General features: G+C 37.7%; 1 protein-coding gene across 7 annotated transcripts in view; it reads left to right on the top strand.

Moving 5' to 3' along the window:
* Positions 1-18,460, top strand: part of PLSCR4 (phospholipid scramblase 4) — a 31,387-nt gene extending 12,927 nt beyond the window's left edge. For 3 of the 7 annotated variants that reach the window (XM_003132464.5, XM_013982112.2, XM_013982113.2), the window contains 8 exons: positions 2,192-2,219; positions 3,349-3,453; positions 7,407-7,642; positions 11,046-11,088; positions 12,024-12,250; positions 13,793-13,954; positions 15,345-15,503; positions 16,296-18,460. In XM_003132464.5, coding sequence (XP_003132512.1) covers positions 2,213-2,219; positions 3,349-3,453; positions 7,407-7,642; positions 11,046-11,088; positions 12,024-12,250; positions 13,793-13,954; positions 15,345-15,503; positions 16,296-16,349 — 993 coding nt within the window. In that variant the 5' untranslated portion in view covers positions 2,192-2,212 and the 3' untranslated portion in view covers positions 16,350-18,460. Of the gene's footprint in view, positions 1-2,191; positions 2,220-3,348; positions 3,454-7,406; positions 7,643-11,045; positions 11,089-12,023; positions 12,251-13,792; positions 13,955-14,863; positions 15,316-15,344; positions 15,504-16,295 lie in introns of those variants that run through there. The other 4 variants (XM_013982114.2, XM_021069589.1, XM_005669924.3 and 1 more) reach the window with 3 other exon arrangements.

Raw genomic sequence — 19,943 nt, 5'->3', positions numbered from 1 at the left:
ATATAACCTGTATATAGGTGTGCAGGAGTCACTTCAGGGTACATTTCTAGGAATGTCCAGAATTTAAGATTCTAGAAAGGTGTGGGAATTTTTCTAAACACCAGAGATTACCATCATTAAAAGAATAGGAACAATTACTGGAACTCTGTTGCTTGGCCTCCTGTTGGGTCTGGATGTGTGGTTTGCCCCAGGAAATTGCTTTTACTTGAAGACACATAGGACACTGTACAACTAACTCCAGCTCCAGCGGTTAATGGAAATGGTCCAAGACTGGTGGAATTCTGACTCTTGCTTGGCAAGAGCTTGGAGTCTACATACTGGCTTATGCCATGGTGACGTGACATTCACTGGGTCAACTGCTTACTCATAGGCTGTTCTAGTGCTTCACTGGTATACCTCCTTTGTATCGAGGGACTTTCTACTTTATGTGAACAACACAAAGGACCGCATTCTGTACTCTCATAAGGAGGGCAACTCGTTAGAAAGAACATGGACTTTGTGGGGTTTTTTTTTTTATCTTTTTAGGCTGCACCCACAGCATATGGAGGTTCCCAGGCTAGGGGTCCAATCAGAGCTGTTGCTGCTGGCCTACGCCAGAGCCACAGCATCGCCAGATCCTTAAACCACTGAGCAAGGCCAGGGATTGAACCTACAACCTCATGGTTCCTAGTCGGAGTCACTTTTGCTGCGCCAAGATGGGAACTCTAGAACATGAACTTTGGATGTGGAAATACTTGAATTTAGCTGCTTTGGCCATTGACATGTTAGAGAGATGTTATACTTGGAGGTAACACATGAGAAGTGCTCTGCCTTTCCCTGACATTTGACAAGTATTCAGTATATTGTAGACTTTGTTGAAGTCTTCTCCTTGTTACTTGTTACCACCCAGAACTCAGAAACCTGAAATACTGAAATTCCTTTCGCTTTTTTTCTCTTGATTGAATTAATGAAATCTGTCTCCAACACCCGCCCCCCCTTGTTTCGAACATCCCCTCAACTTGTAGTTTACTTCTCTGAGTTATTCACAAACATATTTTTTGGTCCATCTCTGAGACACGTGGGAGGGATTGAACCCATGCCATGGCAGTGACTCAAGCCACTGCAGTGACAACACCAGCTTCTTAACCTGCTATGCCGCAAAAGAACTCCAGCAAGCATATATTTGATTCAAATGTTCAACATGCCTTCTTTTAGCTGCTTCTTAAACATAACCTGTCTCAATAAACTTTTGATTCCTGCCCTCCCCAGCCCTCCAGTCCCCAACATTTTCCCACCAACTTCCTCTCTAGTTCAGTTAATGGCATCACCATCAACGTAGGTGCCCTGGCTTAAAAAGTAAAACTCCTTCTTGACTCCTCTCTTTACTTAGTCCATCAGAGACTCCTATAGGTTCTGCCTCCAAACTTTGTTATGCATCTGACCACATCTGACCCTCTGTTGTGTCACCTTCCTATAATCTGAACCCACATCAGCTCTCACCTGGATCACTGCTGCCATCCCTCTCTCATTGCTGCTTCTCCTGTCCCCTCAAGATGAAGCTTACATCAGATGTAATCACTCCACTGATTAAAGTCCTCCAAAGACTTCCCACCTGCAACTACAACAGATTCCAAACATTTTGCCATAAGTTTCAACTATGATCAGAACTATCTCCATCTCTTACCTCAGTTTTCTCCTTTCTTTGTGTCCCAGTCACACCTGACTTCTTTCTCTCCCTTAAATATAAAGCTCAGTGCCACTTCAGGGCCTTTGCACTGACTTTCTTGTCTTTCTGAAACTCTTTTCCCACATTTTCAGTATGATGCCTCTTTTCATAGTTCAGATAGCTGAAAGGTCACCTCCTGAGAGAGGCCTTGCCTGACCCTCCTGGAACTCCCCAGCCATGTTTTTAAACATTTTATTCTGTTTCCTTCGTAACTGTGCTATCTGAATTTAATCTTAATATTAAATATCTGTCAACATGTTTCACTCCACTAGAATATAATCTCCAGCAGAGTGTCCATCTGGTTTACAGCTATATTTTCAACACTTACAACAGTGCCTAGTACATCATATGTGCTCAGAAAATATTTGTGGCATTAATGAAAGAATGAATAAAAGTTAACTGGAGACTAACAGAATCTCAGAACTTGTCATATGTATCACTAATAATAGTGACTATAAATCTACTTAAGGTGTAATTTTTTTTCAGGATTAATTGGAATTCTTCAAAATGTCAGGTAAGTTTTTGTGAATAAACTTTAATATACTTTATTTTCAAATGTGAATTGCGTGATTCTTTTCCTTAAAACATTGGAGTTTATTTCATTTTGAAGCTACTTATTGTCACTTAATATTTGGAGGATATATAGTTTATTCATTTATACATATGAACATTCCTCTTTATCTTTGATAGAAAAGTATTATAAGGGATTTATATTGGCACACAGGTACTGAAAAATCTCTAAAGTATGGGGGGGTTAGGTAAAGGAACAATACAGATAATAATAATAAATAATAATAATAATAATGTCTACAAAGAGAGGTAGTAGTAATAAAAAGTCTATGACAGCTACCTTTATAGCAGAAGACTGAAAAGTAAGGCTTGCCTTTTCAAGCACAGTAGGAGATGACAAGGAAAGAAACACCACATCTTTAGGGTTCATGTTTCTTATGAGATAAAAGTCAAACAGTTAAAGAGATTCAGGACTTTTTCTTAGAGTGAGTCCAGGGAAAAATTTCTCTAATTTCAACAAGAGGACAAGCTATAATATCATTTAAAAAAGTGACTTCAAACCTCCATTGCAGCAGTCACAATCACCTAGGTTGCTTTTAGGCACAATACAGTGAAAGTGTGTGTCGCTGGAGATGTAAACTAAACCACCTCTAACTGAGGTATGTATGGCACCACTGCTATTTAAACCATTAAATATTCAGCATATTATATTTTGAATTTATGTAAATAGAGCCATTTTCCAAAAAGGATTCTCAAGAAAATCAGATTCACTCTATATATGACTGTCTCCCTATTATATAATAAGAAAAAGAATTTTTGCTGCTGTATGAGGAATTTATATAGGTGAGAACCAGTATCAAGTCAGCTGAACCACTAGCATGAAAGTGTGTTGCTTTAATCACAATACAATATAACTGCTTAGTTTTATTTTTAAGTCCATATTCAGGCTAAAAATTCATAATGTATTAATAGGTTGATATCTAATATATATAATGTTTTTAATAAGAAATGAGTGTATTTCATATTGGTTGTATTCATTGATGCATACCAACAAGAAAAAAATGAATATATCCTGTAATCATATCATTGTTCCCATTGTTAATCATGTGCCTTCTCTCTGGCCCAAACTATAGTCCACACAGTCCCTGAGCAACCTGCAGGTGAAATGGAGAATCAAATAAAATCACCTGACCCAGGGCCTGGTGCCCCACCTGAGTACAATTCCCATTTTGTACCAGGTAGGTTAAATATTCAGAAAGAATCTTTTCCCTCTCCAGAAAACCACACTCATAGTAAAGATTGCTTTTAAAATGAATTAATTGAGTGATTCAATAAATAAATACTGAATGCCTATAGGGTGCCACATAGTTTACTGGATGTTGATTAGAATTATACTCCTGTCATCATAGAATTTCTAGGCTACTGAGGAAGGAAGTTGTTCAGACATTGACTGCATTCCCTTTGCTTGAGTATGAAGAGAATGCTGTAAGCACAGAGGGTAGTAAATGACTCTACAGGGGATTTGAAGGAAGTGCTATCTCTGGAAGTTAAATTTTACTGGCACAATGAGGAATTTCTCAATCAAAGAAAAGAGGGAAGAGGCTGTACTTTGTAGAAAGAACAATATGTTCCAAATCACGGGGTGACGAAGGTTTAATTTGAGTCATGCATGGGACAGCTGGCAGGAGAAGTGCATAAAAATGGAGGTGAATAGCTTTTGTGCTCTAATTAAAGAGCTTATAGTTCTGCAAATATTTTTACAAGTCTCAATGCACAACAGTCCACAAGTACTGGACTCGGGGGCTTAGGTAAATGAATAGTCCTAGGTATTTGAGCAATATGTAATTTTTTTTAAGTTAAAAATACTCTTGGGAGTCCCCTTGTAGTGCAGTAGGTTAAGGATCTGGTATTGTCACTGCAGTGGCCTGTGTTGCTGCTGTGGTAAGGGTTCTATCCCTGGCCCAGAAACTTCCACATGTTGCGAGCTGCAGCCAAAAAAAAAAAAAAACAAACAAAAAAACAAAAAACAAACAAAAAAACCTCTGTTATATGTAGTCTACTTAGAGAGAATATGACATACTTTTTAAAATAAAAAAGGATGATAATCGAAATAACTAAGAAAATACAGATCCCATAAAGCAATACCTCTCACACTGGTATTGGTAGGACTATGCCCCATAACAGAGTTCTTTAAGTAAGTGTGGGATACTACAGTTACATAAAATGAAGTATGTTTAGCTTTGTTTTTCTAAAAAACAATCAGAACTTTTAATGGCAGTTTTAAAGCTTAAAAGGGAGTATAAAACATACACCATTTCCTACACTTAATATGTTTTTTTTCTTCACTTGACATGTCTGTGTAATACATACTTATACCAAAAGTTATTTGATTACGTACATTTATATATGATTTTCTAAGAAATATGAATTGCTCCATATGCTAGATTGTAATTTTCTCCTTGATTTATTGAGCCTCAAGTTCTATACATGAGGTATATTTATGTTAAAATCATACAGTTAGTATCACAAGAATTAATCAACTCAGTGAAATGACATAAGTGTTTTTCAGATTGTTTATATGACTTTTAGGGGCATTATTTTTTTTTAAATAATAGTACTCAAAAGAAGAGGGATATCTGATTTCTATTCCATTCCAATTTAAGTACTCTCAAACACAAACACAATTCTTTTCTCTTGCTTTTTAGGGCCGCACCTGCTGCATATGGAAGTTCCTGGGTCCGGGTCAAATTGGAGCTGCAGCTGCTGGCCTATGCCACAGTCATTGTAATGCCAGATCCGAGCCACATCTGCAACCTACACCACATCTCATGGCAATGCTATACCCTTAACCCAGTGAGCAAGGCCAGGGATTGAACCCGCATTCTCGTGGATACTATAAGCCACGACAGAAATGCCCTCAAACACAATTCCTTAAAGTATATTCTTCACAACAAACTGAACATGAAATTTCCTCCATTTTTTCTAAAGACATTAGAGCTTATTTTTTTTTCTCACTTACTCTCATTTGACATTGTTTCTAGTTACCATTATTTTTCCTTTAGTCTCTTTCAAGAGCTCTGAGTCCTCTACATTTAAAAACGTGTCTACCCAGAGGTCGTGGTCCCCTCCCCTGTCCAGCTCTGCCCTGTCCTGTCCCCTCTCCCAACTCCTCCATCAGCCTGTCCTTTACACTCTCCTAGATGCTCTTGGTAATACCCAGCATTTCATTTGCCTTTAACCACTTATGAATCCCTTAGCCACTGACCAAATCAATTTCCTCTGCTCTAAACTTGCATTTCCACCTGCCTGTAGACCACTTGCCCTGAGTGACCCAGAATCTCAAACTCAGTGGTCCTCAGTCTATCTTTGGCATCTTGCTCCTGAACACATACCCTCTATTCTTTCTCAACACTGGAGGCCTGTAGGGACCCATGTCACAAACTTGAGAATCTTTCCTCATATACATCCAGATAAGACCATGTGTCTCCTTACTGTCAATTATTGTTTCTTCACTTTCTACTCCTTCATCACAATCAAACTTCCTTACCTCCCATCTAGACTCCTGTAGGCACCTCCAGACTAACCTTCTCATTCATAAAGGTCTTAAATGTAAGAAATGAAAATAGGGGCATTACTAAAATCTTACTCATGTTAAAATGTATCATAAGGAAATATTATGAACAGTTGTATATAAAAGTGTACTGTGCATGATCCTCGCACAGGGCACCACCCTAGGGGTGGTCAGACCACCTAAGCCTCCTGACCAAATGATTCACCTCTACCTTCACCCACCTCTATTTTCATTCCTGATTTTAATAATTAAAGTCTATTTTTTGTCTTGGTAAGTCCAGCTTAAAGTTTCTCACTTTCGTTGATCTTTTGAACCTGCTTTTGGTCTTTTGGCTTTGCTGATGTTGTCTATTTCTTTTCTTTTTCTTTTTTCTTTTCTTTCTTTTCTTTCTTTTTTCTTTTTTGGGCTGCCCCATGGAATATGGAAGTTCCCTGGTCAGGGATCACAGGGATCAGATCTGAGCCGCAGTTGCAACCTACACCATAGGTGCAACAAAGCTGGATCTTATTAACCGACTGAGCCAGACCACATGCCTCCACAGTGACGGAAGCCACTGCAGTTGGATCCTTAACCCACAGTACCACAGCAAGAACTCCAGTTCTGTCAGTTTCCCCTTCATGAATTTTGAAGCTCTGATTTTAGGTGTATATAATTGTTATGTCTTCTTAATGGACTCACTTTTGTTACTAGGAAATGTCCTTACCTCTAGTAACAGTTTTTGTCTTAAAGAGTATATTTTTTGACATAAGCATTGTTAATGAAATACTAATGCATGCTACAATATGGATAAACTTTGAGGACATGCTAAGTGAAAGAAAACAGCCGCAAAAGTGACATGTTACATGATTTTATTTATATGAAGTGTCCAGAGTAGGCAAACCTGTAGAGATAATGGTTTCTAGGACCTGGGTGGGAAAGATGGACAATGACCTTCCCCTTGTACCTGCCAACTAGTGGTCGTCATCCTATCCAGTACCAGCCTGGAAAATACCCTGCACCGCAGCATTCCGTGCCAGTAGTATGGATGCCAATGCCAACTCTCATGCTAACTGTCCACCAGGCCTGGAATACTTAGGTACTCCACACAAACCTAGTCAGTTTGGGATATTTTGGGATATTCTGACTGCTGGAGGGTTTGGGATATTCTGGGGTGATAAAACTCTTCTGGTATTAGATAGAAGTCATTAAAAGAATCCCTTTGAAGTTAAGTAGAAGTTATTATCTTCCTGACCTTAAACAATAATAACAGTAAACATAGTAACAAAAAACTTACAGTGCCAATTATATACTAGGCCTTGTGCTAATCCTCTACAACCTAAGGAAGTCAGTGTATTATCTCCAAAGAAGGAACCACATGCTTAGAGACTAACATGTTAACTTGATATTTCATTCTATATCTCTGAAATGGGAGCAATTATCTCACAAGGTTTAAGAGGATTAAATGAGTTAATGTGTAAACCCCCTTAGGACATTTTGGTACACCCTATAGACTTGCAAAATGGAATACCATGTTATTTTTAAGTGGAGGTCATGTCATCTGTATCATCTCCACATCATGCTAACGTCCAGTGCATTGTAGTGTTAATAAGGTATGACACTTTCCTTTGTTTTTGGACACAGGGCCCCCTGGACCAGCTGCCCCTCTACCTCCAGGCTACCCCGGAGGCTTGCCTGTGGGATACTACAGTCCACATCAGCCCAGTACCTTCCCCTTGTACCTGCCAACTAGTGGTCGTCATCCTATCCAGTACCAGCCTGGAAAATATCCTGCACCGCAGCATTCCGTGCCAGTAGTATGGATGCCAATGCCAACTCTCATGCTAAACTGTCCACCAGGCCTGGAATACTTAGCTCAGGTACTCCACACAAACCTAGATTTATTTTTCTACCAAGTATGACCAGGGATCCAACTGGACAGAGTGGATAAAGGTGATGGGTCAGCGATGACATGTCTAGTTTGCGAGACTGTAGGAGTGGTGGTATAATTTCAGGAATTCAGGTGGTATAATTTCAGGAATTCAGGTGGTATAATTTCAGGAATGTGAAGGGGGAACTAAGAGTGTAGAAATCTTTTAATGGAGTGGATATGGTTTTTGTGAGGATGTATGGGTTTTGTGAGTATGTTGAAGATATTCATGATGTTCTGTTGAGGGCAGTTTAAAAAATAAGAATAGAATTGGAAGAAAAGCTATCCAACTTGTTCACTGGGGTGTCGTTTGTTTATAAGTAAAGGGTTAACATGAAGAAAAGCAACATTACAACGTGCAGAACAGTAGACAATGAGGGAATGACTCAGTGCCTCAGCCTGTTGCTTTTTCTCACCACCATGGTGTTCTTCAGCTAGTCTTGCCACCACCCAATACAATGTAACTAAAAATAGGGGACCTCCAAGGATATTGTTTCAGGCCAAGTTCCAGTAAACCCTTTTCCACAACACAGTAACTCCCTAATTTCCATCTATATGAACAATCCAGGACCAGGACATCCATTTCAGTAATTGGAACAATATGTCAAGTTTGCGTACTGAATGGTATTGTTTAAAAACCCATCTCAGAAACAAAAATGTTGCTCAATAAATAGAAGATAAATCTAGTATTACAAATCCCTTAGAAACTACTAAATCATGTTTCACTTTTAGAAAAAGTAAGGGTTGAAATGCATGATAAGCAAGGACTTGCCAGTTTAATGCATATGTCCCTACATAGTCGACCAAATGTTCCTTGTAGTTGACATGTTTATCTTTTCAGTTTTATATACTATTAATCCTGTGCATTGAAAATCATTGGTACAATGTTATACAGTGTTAATCTTTGAAAGTAAGATCTGGTAAGATTCCAGTTGCATCAGGAAAATTTGATTTGAAACTAAAAACTTCATTAAATCATTGTTTGGCAAAATATTGATGAAATACAAAGCTAGTCATTCAGGTAAATTGGTAGAGTAAACCCCTACATTATTTTGGAAACACTTATAAAATGCTTATAAATTAATCGTTTAAGAAGTTTATTCTTTTTTAATTTAAAAAAATTGTTTATTAAGGTATAGTTGATTTTCAGTGATGTGCCAATTTCTGTTTGTAGATCTGTTTATTTGTGCCATATTTTAAATTCCACGTATAAGTAATATCATATGACACTTGTCTATTTCTTTCTAACTTGCTTCACTTAGTATGATAATCTCTAGTTGCAGAAAGTTTCCTTTTTAGACTTGATAAATATAGAAATTTTCCTTGGAAATCCAATATATGAGTCATTTCTTTTTAAAAATATACAGCTTTAATGTTGCTTATTTAAATGTTGAAAAAACAAATATTAATTTCTTCTATTACTCTGAAAGAAGCTCAGTGAACATATTTTATGAATCCTCTTTTCCCATTTCAGAATGTTTGTAATGAAAAAAATAAATGAAAAAGAAACAAAACAGGTTTAGAGCCAGGCAGTTTAATTCCAGCTCTACTCCCTTTTTACTCTACTACCTTGAGTAACTTTTCTGAGCTCTTGGTGCTTGAATTTCATCATCTGTAAAATATTGCTAGTGATATATACCTTATTGGGTTGTTAGAATTTTTAATGAGATAAAGTTTGTAGTACGCCTAATATTTTAAGCACACAGGACATAGCCAGTGCATGATAGCTGTGTGGATGTTATTAAAACACCTTGTGTCTGAGTGGAAAACAGAGCTAGGCATTTTTTTCTTTTTTTCTGGGGGGTGGAGTGTGGGGGCATGCCTATGGTATGTGGAAGTTGCTAGGCCAGATGTCAAACTCATACCACAGCAGCAACATTAGCCTCTATAGTGACAACACCAGACCCTTAACTCACAGTGCCACAAGAGAACTCCAGCATTTTCTTTATCCCAGTCTTTATGCCATCTCATGTGCAATCATTACCAGGCCTATCCTGACTCTAACATTCAGAGTAATAGGTTTATAGTATTTCTAGAGTATTGGCTTAGCCAGTGACTCCGCACATTGTTGGAACCTCTTCTTAACAACCGTAGTATCTTACTGGGCAAAGTTCTTTCATGTTAACAAGCATTGTTCCTTTAGACTATTTTGCTCAGCAGTGGAAGCTTTTACCAAGCAGTGAATATTTTCACTTTTTACTTACAGATGTTAGCAGTCTAGATTTTTTTTTCAAAAGGGCTATAAGGCCCCCTAGTGGCCACTTTTGATATTTTATAAGACATGTTTAGACCATCTCACTTGCTTGTGTTTTCATAAAAGAAAAAAAAATTTAATGAAAGGCAAATTGTATCCTGTAATCAATCACACCACAAGACATTCATGTACAGTTATATTATTTTAAATTTTATTTATTACCGCTTGCAGTTAGTGTTCATTTATTAATATATTCAGAAAATATTTGGTAAAACATGGCATTTCAGGCAATGTTCTGGGCTCAGAGATTAGGAATGATCTAATGATCTAAATTATCTAAAATTAAATATATATGATTAGTCTGTCCACAAAGAGGTTTCCTCTCTGCTAGAATGTTCTCAAGTAAAACAGATAATGAGCCAAACTCTCTGTCTTTACAGTGATTCCTAAGTAGAGTTAAGGTAGAAATTTATCTAATAGTATTCCCAGCCTCCCTTTTCAAGGGATCCCATCCCTGAAAGTTTCCTCTCTTTTGCCCTAATCCTGTTCATATGCTTTCAGCTCTCTTGGTCCCTCCCCTAGTGAAGCTTGCACTTTGGAAAGACCCTGGCATTAGCAGCTCAAATGAATGGATGTTGGCATGATAAACTCTTTCAGAGGTATATGTGAAATGAGTTAAAATTGGACACTCCTATGTAAGGTCCACCCTGGCTGATTTGCTCTCCCTGAGCCACTGATAAAATTGGCTTCCATATGGCTGGTCCACATCAAACCATCCTGAACTTCCTGACAACTGCTGTCAGCAGGTGACACATTGGAGGTATCAGTGAGTAGGAACTGAGCCAGAAATTATCTATGTCAACACAGCTTCTTGATGTTGTAGCAGGAAGGTGATTTTCTGATATTTCAAATGTTTCAATATTTTACAGTGGAACTGGTGGAACCTGCTTTTTCTATCTGGAGAGCTATGCTAATAATCTGATCAGGTGCAGATACATTAATTTCATTCGATGAAAATATTTTTGATTCTGTTCACTTTCAAAAAGATAATTTTATGTCAATTGATAACTTAATTTTTATCTTAGTGTCTTTTCTAACACTGGTTTTATTTGATTCTGTTATTTCTACTTTTCCTAATTGCTTTGTTCTATCCCAACAGTTGGACAACATACACGTTCTTCAGCATTTTGAACCCCTGGAAAGTATGTATAATTTTGTAATATCCAGCAGGATTTGAATCCAGTAGAAATTTGTATTATCCAATATTTAGATCCTTATTTATAGTCATCTTTTTTAATTGGTTCGCAGAGAAAAGACTATCCCCTATTACCCTATCTTTTAGAAAGTAATAAAGAGACATAGTATAATCCTATTTACACATCATACATAAGCCCTTAGACTTGAAAAGGACTTGTAGTTTATCTGGCTGACTCTCCTAGCATTTGCTGATCTCAAATTCTGCATGTACCTTTTTCAGAGATGAGGAAAAGAAGGAGAGAAACTATATGAGTTAGTCAAGGGCCCTCTAGTTAGCTAATCAGTGGCAGAGCTGGACATAGAATCTCCATCTGCTGAGTTTTAAGTCTGGTGCTGAGGGAGTAAAAAGAAATCACAGTAAACACAATACCCGTTCTCATTTCATCCTCACAAGATTCCTGACCCTCACTGTGCCTGAGCTATACATTCATTTCATTCATTTGACCGCCACATAGAGCCTTTGACTTTTCTTGGTTGGTGTATTTATTTGCGATTAGTAACAACTCTGAGCATCTAGCATGTTTCGTGAGCTGATTAATTCATGCTGCAGTTTATAATTTCATTGAAATGGTTTTATAATTAAGGTTTTCTGAATTCAGGTACTCCAGGAATATTGTTCCTAATCTTTGCTTCTATGCAGAAAGGTTATAAAAAGCATTTTACACTGAACTTCTTAAAAGAAGTACTTTAAAATTTCAAAAGTACGTACATACGTATGGGGCATATCAACTACTTTGGCATTCTGATAATTGCACATTATTACTTGAAATATTTTAAAAAGCTATTTTGCTTTAAGCCCCTGTCAAATACCACAAAAGGACTTCACAAGGCCCATTTTAACTGCTTCTAAAATAAGATGGCTCTCTCATTTTATTTTCAGTAATAACAGGTTTTGAAACTAATAATAGATATGATATTAAAAACAACCTGGACCAGATGGTTTACTTTGTGAATGAAGACACAGATGACTACACCAGGAATGCATATCGGACACTGAGGCCCTTCGTGCTCCGGGTCACTGACTTTATGGGCCGAGAAATCATGACAATGCAGAGACCTTTTAGATGCAGCTGCTGCTGCTTCTGTTGCCCTTCCACCAGACAAGAGGTCAGAAGTCTCAACCATTGTTTCTTTCTAATCCAACTCTTCACTACATAGTTGTGCTCTTTCCAAAACTGCACAGGAGGGGACTTTCATGGCATAGTTAGAATGAAATAAGATAATGAGGGGGGAAGGAAGCCACATTGTCTCAAATATATTTTGATTTTGTTATTTCAAACAGAAAATCACAAAGGCATTTTTTTCTTGTGGGTTTGTGTCTTTGGGTGTTGCTTGGGGAGTGAGGGCAAGCACAAACTAGAATTACTTAGTCAATGGTCAAAATTCTATCAGTTATATTTGCTAAACTAGAAATTAGCCTGATACCTAGAACACACTTTTGTCTAAGTGTTCTTGCATATCCCCAAATAAAGTAACACTAAATGTAAACATACTTTTAGAATGCGAAGGAACTTCAAATATTTTTGCTCTAGCTGTCATAATCGATACCTTACTACAGGTAAAGAAAGGGTGGCTCAAAAAGATTAAGTGTCCAAGGATGGTATTATACTTGGTAGCTGCTTGAATGAGAAAGCAGATGTGCCGAGCTATAACTTGAGCAATGTCTTTGTTACAAGGAAAAGAAAAACTGTTTTAGAGAGAGATCTAAGAGAACTTGAATTTCAGATATGTCGCCTTCTGAAAACTGGGCAATTTACTTAACCTGTTTGAGCTTGTGTTCTTAATACATGTACTGGGCAGAACAATACCTCATAGGATTACTAGGTTATTTAAATTTTACATCAAATACTGTAATTTATAACAGTAATTTATTTACAGCCTTCTCTGTGCCTTGATTTATTTACCTGTAAAATGGAACTGTTAATAGTACCTGTCTCGTAGGCTGATTTTTTTTTTTGAGGATTATGAAGTAAATAGATTTCAACTGTGTTAGCACAGTGCCTGGCAATGAAATAGAGCTCAGTGAATATTAGCATTTGTCGAGTAGCTTACTCCTTTGTCATTACTGTCTTTGTAATAACAGTCTTATGTTTGAGGTATATCTCTACCTCTTACCCTATACCTATACACACATGCCATTGTCTTCACTGCATGGGATTTTCAGAATGCCTCTTTTCTCTTTTGTTTTCTGTTACAATTGTCATGTCTTAGTTGTTAATCTAAGAAGCTGACTTGCTGCTTTTTCGTGGGTTGTCCAGAAGACATGAGACCCCTAGGTCAGGGACAAAGAACATTATGGCACAGTAAATAAGCATTGGGAGCACCAGCACATGTGGGGACGTTACCTCATCCCCAAGTTCTACAGGGATGACTCAGAGGATCTCAAGCAGACACTGCACATACAGCTGAGGAACACTGAGCCTGGGGAAATGATTGTTTTATAAAAAGCAGTAATTTTGTCCCAAAGGGAACATGACCTCCACTCTCAAGGCTGCTCAAATGAAATACAACCCTAAGAAATAGTCCAGGAAAATGGAAGACTTTCTCCCGATAAGTTTCCCTTGAATGAATTAAGGACACATCTGGATGGTGTGTATATGTATACATATTTATGTAGCATCTTCACCTCTGTCACTGCTTCACTTGCAGCTGGAGGTACAGTGTCCTCCTGGCGTCACCATTGGCTTTGTTGCCGAACACTGGAACTTGTGCAGGGCAGTTTACAGCATCCAGAACGAGAGGAAAGAAGATATGATGGGAGTGTATGGGCCATGCTCAACCTATGGATGTGGCTCAGATTCTGTTTTTGAGGTAACTTAATGTTAAAATAATTTTTCTCCTATTTTTTTCTATATGTATTAACAGACCTCAGAATGGTATGGTTTTAGATGATTTTTTTGTGTATGATTGAATAGTGTGAGGAAAGAGTTAGCTAAACAGTTGACGTCAAAAGATTTTCAAATAATTCTTAGGCAGTTTCTTAGTGTTTTCCAAATGTGAGTTCTTTTATTACGATTTCAGTGTTTGATAGAGGTAGAAAGAAAGTGCAGTTCCCTGGTGGCCTAGTGATTAAGGATCCAGTGTTGTCACTGTCTTGCACAGGTTTGGTCCCTGGCCCAGTAACTTTTGTATGCTGGGGTACTTAGCAGTGAAAGTAGTAACCTACATGTTACGGAATAAATAGAGCCCCTCTAAGGTTGAACACATTGCTTATTTGCAAGACAGAAGTCTGTCTGCATCCTTAAGAAATAAGATAACACTGAAAACATGGATTATTAAACTTATAGTTGCTTATAACATTTTCTAGAAAAATAAAATTTTTCCTGTTTTACCTTTATCTCAGTGGCTACAGGATGATTGTTTATTGCCCTGTAATTCTGACAGAGGAGGTTCCTGGGTTTCTTAAAGAGGTCTATCTAAATGCCTTGCAATTCAACAAGACCCTTATTCTAAAATTGCTCATTCAGGGATTTCCCTGGTGGCCTAGCAGTTAAGGATCTGGCATTGTCACTGCTGTGGTGCACGTTCGATCCCTGGCCCAGGAATTTTCTATATTTTCTGTGACACCCAATAAACTTTCCTAAGTTCTCATTTTACATAACTGTATCAGCCATCACTTATTTATTAAAAGACCTTCGTAGATGAATAGAAAATGTAGATAAGCCAGATTTTGAGGGCAGGGTGTGTGGATCATTCTAATCACCAAAAGATAATATTTAGGTATTTCCTGTGGCAAGTGCCAGGGTCTCTCTCAGAAGTTGAAGCCCTCTGGAATTCCGATGTAATTTAAGAAGATAGCATGGATTTGGCCCACAAAAGCCGAAGAGAGTAAATGGAGTTTACATAGTGCAAAGAGATACACCATCTTGCTTATGGTAACATATTTCCCTAACTGGAAAAGACCCCCAATCACCATTTTGAAAAGAATTTCAAAATCAATTCAATCATACCTCTTCTGATAGGTTCTCTAATAACTCATTAGGAAATGAAGAAAAAACATTGGTCTGAGAATTGTAAGATATACCCAAACTCAGTTATTAACCAGTTGCAAGACACTTAATACTTTTTGACCATAATTTGCTATTTGAAATTATATTATTCCTATATTCATTTCCTACCACTGTCTTTGTGTACTTATAAACAGAATAAAGCATGTATTTCACCTTTCAGTCATCATAAAGTTACATTCATGTCTTCCTAGGTCGTATCCCTTGATGGTGTATCCAGTATTGGCAGCATTACTCGGAAATGGAATGGTGTATTATCAGCAATGAGCGATGCTGACCACTTTGAAATTCACTTCCCCATAGACCTAGACGTGAAAATGAAAGCCATGATTTTTGGAGCTTGCTTCCTCATTGTAAGCCTTTTGCTTTTGAGTTATACTGATAGAGTTATTCTTTCTGATGCAAAGCAGTGTAGTGTGGTTTAAAACTGTCTCTGGCACTTACCAGTTACATATTTTACAAAGTGTCTAACACTTGCAAGCCTTAGTTTCCTTATCTGCACATAAGGAAAGGGGCCAGGAGATACTCGGCATCCAGTGGATAGAACTGTTGTTATTTCCTGTTATTTATCATTCTTATGATTTAAATATGCCTGTCCTATGATTTCTTAATGAAATAACTTTAAAGCTGGCATTTTCCCCCTTCACCTACTGCTCCTCTGTCAGCATAGTCCTTGGTGGTGTGCCATCCTAGATTTATTAGGTGTAGTTCTCTTGCTGTATTCCTGCCTGCTTAATGGTTAACATTCATCAGTAAAGCATAGAAATAAAATTGATAGCATTTACCTTAAAAACCTAATTAACCTGTGAAAATTGGTATATTTAACAAGTTTACTGTTGATTATCAAATTTTTCCTCCTTTCAATAATGAAAATTTATTTAACTGGTACCCCAAATGAAAAACTTATTGACTGTCCACAGTTTCAAATTTGCAATTACTGTTCTTCAGATTAGGTTCTCTTCTTGATGATTTCATGAGTTTGGTTTTTTCTTAACTGGGATGAGAGGATCACTTGATAAATTATAAAGAATAGCATTCTGTGCATTGCACCCAATTATCTATCTGCATTCTTTTTATAATTATTTATATGCCTAATTCTCTATTTGTCTCTATAGCTATAAATATATTTCTTTTTCCAATTTCAGGACTTCATGTATTTTGAAAGCTCTCCACCACAACGTTCATCCCATTCATCCTGATTGATGGACACTGCAAGTCAGAAGTTATGATTAAATTAAAAAAAAAATTAGAAAAGTTGATTAGGCTTACAGTCAACCTTCAGTTATTTGCAAATATATTTATCTGTTCTTGCAGGTTATTGTTATTGTGTGTTAGCTTTGACAGGTAGGCTGAGAGTGTAAGAACAATTTAAACGTGTTTCAGTTGAGTAGAACCATCTTTGTCAAGATACAGTAATAATAGCTTCCATCTCTAACCCTCTCCTCTCCATCAGCATGTCTGGTTACTGAAGAAAATATGATACCAGGTGAAGAGAATGATAGGCTTCATTGTTAAGAACAGAAAGGCAAGCAGGCAGAAATACCATGTTTTATTGCACAAGGAATATTTTACTTGTGCACACATATCAAAACTTCATTTTGCAAAGTTTATAAAAGGTTCAATGGAAATGTTTATTTTCTTACTAAGTAAAACCTGTTTTTTATATCAGAAGGTTATATTTTCCATGCCTATTTCCTCATTTACCAACATAGACAATCAGGTACCACCTCTGTATGAACATAGGGTCAGACAATCAGGAAAAGAGGTGACCAGAGTCATAACCAATCTAGATCTCTGAGAAATCAGGAGCTACACGTGCCCTATGAGAAGCTTGCATTTAGTGTTTCTTGGTCATAGAGGCCTTCCATATAAAATATGTTTGGTCAGATCTCTAGGATTGCCTGTTGAACCTTTGTATATATTTGATACAACACAGAGGAGATGATTGCTTTTTTATTTATATTTCAAGATCCCTGATAGTCACCATGCTGTTTTGTTTTGTTTTGTTTAGGGCCCCACCTTGCAGCACATGGAAGTTCCCAGGCTAGGGATCAAATTGGAGCTGTAGCCGCCAGCCTATGCCACAGCAACACCAGATCCAAGCCACGTCTGCAGTCTACACCACAGCTCATGGCAACTCTGGATCCTTAACCCACTGAGCGAGGCCAGAGATAGAACCTGTCTCCTCATGGATACTAGTCAGATTCGTTTCCGCTGAGCCACAGCAGGAACTTCTTACCAGGCTGTTTGCAAGAGTTAGAGTTTCATTTTTAAATTTTGAAATGTGCCGTTCTATGTAGTGCTTTGTAAAAGAAAAACCTACAAACATAGACACTGCTTAATATTGCTTTGCTGATTTTTGTTTAATTATAGATAAATCTGTATCTATGCAAAGAAAATGATAAAACAAAGCAAACATTCCACTTCTCTGGGATCTCTAGCTTATTGGTAAGGATCATTTGGATCAACATAATTAAAGAATAAATTGTATTTGTTTGTATTAACTAGTTAAAAGCACAGTGTGTTAGTGAATACACTGATAAACCAACTTGCCTCTACTGCACTTTAGCTTCTATCTGGACGGGATAGAACACATACTTTCAACACAGCTAGTATGTAGAGTGGAATCTTCTGCTGCTCCTTATTTTAAAAAAGCAAACCTTACTGTTCTAAGGTATGAGATGAAGGCCTTCACTCACAGTTCATCTTGAAGTGAAAGAGAGGTGCCTCATTTTTAAATTATATTTGTCTTTTCATGGTAAAGTTTGTTTTACTCAGTTTCTTATAATAGTCATTTTTATGTCCTACTCCTAGTTTTCTTAAGAACATGTAAAAGCTGCTGCTTTCTAAAATAGTAATTACTTTATATTTGAAAAGGCAGTTGTCTGCAATGGACAGATATATTATTTCTTATAATGATGTCTGACATTTTATATAGGAAATCAGACTACAGTATTCAAAAAGTTTATCTATATAAACTTTTTATTTTTACTTGCTACATCCTTACATTCTAAGACCTGATGCATAGTACTAAGAAAAAATTATTTTGAGCATATGACACTTTAAATTTCTGTTTAAAGTTTGTGTAGTATTAATATATCTCTTACAGTTATAATTTCTTTAAAATAATGCTGTTTCTTATATTTTTATACTACAGTTTACATTATAATTTTTCTATTTTTTAACAATATTTCATTGTGTAGGGTCGATCAGATTGATTTAAAAACCAGCTTTTCTCTGACGTGTGTGTTTTATACATCATCATATTGGTTTTGGCTTTTAAATAAATATAATATGGTTTGTAGTTAAATACTGTTATTTTGTGACTTGTGATTGAGTCTTTGCAATAGACTGAATGTTTGTATCCCACCACCCAACATTTATGAATTACCCCAGTGTGATAGTGTTTGGAGTGGAGCCCTTGGGAGATGATGGATCATGTGGTTGGAGCCCTCATGAATGGGATTAATGCCCTTATAATCTGCCAACCTTGATCTTGGACATCCTAGCCTCCAGTGCTATCAGAAATCAATGTTGTTTAAGCCACTCAGTCTACAGTATTCTTGTTACAGTAGCCCAAATAGACAAAGACAGAAATTGATGCTGAGAAGAGAAGGTGCTGCATAATAAATACCCAAGAGTGTGGCACTGGCTTTGGCACTGGTTGAGGAACAAAGGCTGGAAGTTTTACGGTGCATGCTGGAAAAAGCCGAGATTGCCATGAACAGTATTTTAAAGATGATTCTGATGAGAGCTCAGAAAAAAAGGAGAGCTGTAGAGAAAGCCTCAATCTTCCTAGAAAATACCGAACTAACCGGAAACAGGATGTTGATAGAAATTTGGATAACAAAGGCCATTTTGATGAGGTCTGAGATGGAAAGACCTGAGGACCCTTGTCTCATGGAGGGATCATAGGAAACCACCGGAGAGAGGATCCTTATTACAATGTAGCCGAATTGTGCGCATGGTCTAGTGTGAAGGGTAGAACTTGTAAATGGTGATCTGGGATACTTATCTGAAGAAATTTCCAAGCATAGGGTTAAAGGTACAGCTTGGCTCCTCCTGACCGCTTAAAGTAAAATTCAAGCTGAGAGAATGGACTTAAAGATGGATTTCTTAAGAAACAAGGAAGCAGAATTTTAAGATTAGGAGAATTCTCAGTCTACCCATATTGTAAAAAAAAACAAACAAACAACAACAAAAAAAAAAACGAGAACACCAATGCACCAATGGCATGGTAAGTGACTGCTAAGGTGATTAGTGTGGATCAGCCATCTGATGGGAAGCCAGGCACTGTTTTCCAGGACAATGAAGAATGACCCCTGAAGGGGATTCGGAGATACACAGAGCTGCCCCTTCCATTGCAAGACCTGAGAGCAAGGGCCTGGAGAACAGAATAGTTCAAAGAAGGGACCACTAGTACTGTTTGATCAATGTGCCAGCTATCTGGTACCACCTCACATCTAGGGCTCAGATCTGCACTCTGATGCCATGCTTCTCGACTCCCCTGACACAGCTCTGGTGGACCCCAGTGGCACAGGCCTCAGTGGTTTTTCCTCCAAAGGGCACAGGCAACAAACTTTGGTGATGACCCCATGGCCCCTGTCTCCATCATCACAGGCCCTAGATTTCAGAGGACAGAGCCGCCTGAAAGAATCATGGACCCCAGACCCAGAGAGCCTGGCAACCCAGGCAGAGTATCTCTGTAGGTCTTCCTGCTGAGCCCTGGAGTGATTTTGACAGCCCAATGGCTCTCGAAGACAGAGCAGTAAGTCAAAGATGACTCTTAAACC

Source organism: Sus scrofa, chromosome 13 (genome assembly GCF_000003025.6).
Source record: "Sus scrofa isolate TJ Tabasco breed Duroc chromosome 13, Sscrofa11.1, whole genome shotgun sequence".
NCBI lineage: Eukaryota > Metazoa > Chordata > Mammalia > Artiodactyla > Suidae > Sus > Sus scrofa.
This window is presented reverse-complemented; position numbering and strand designations above follow the sequence as displayed.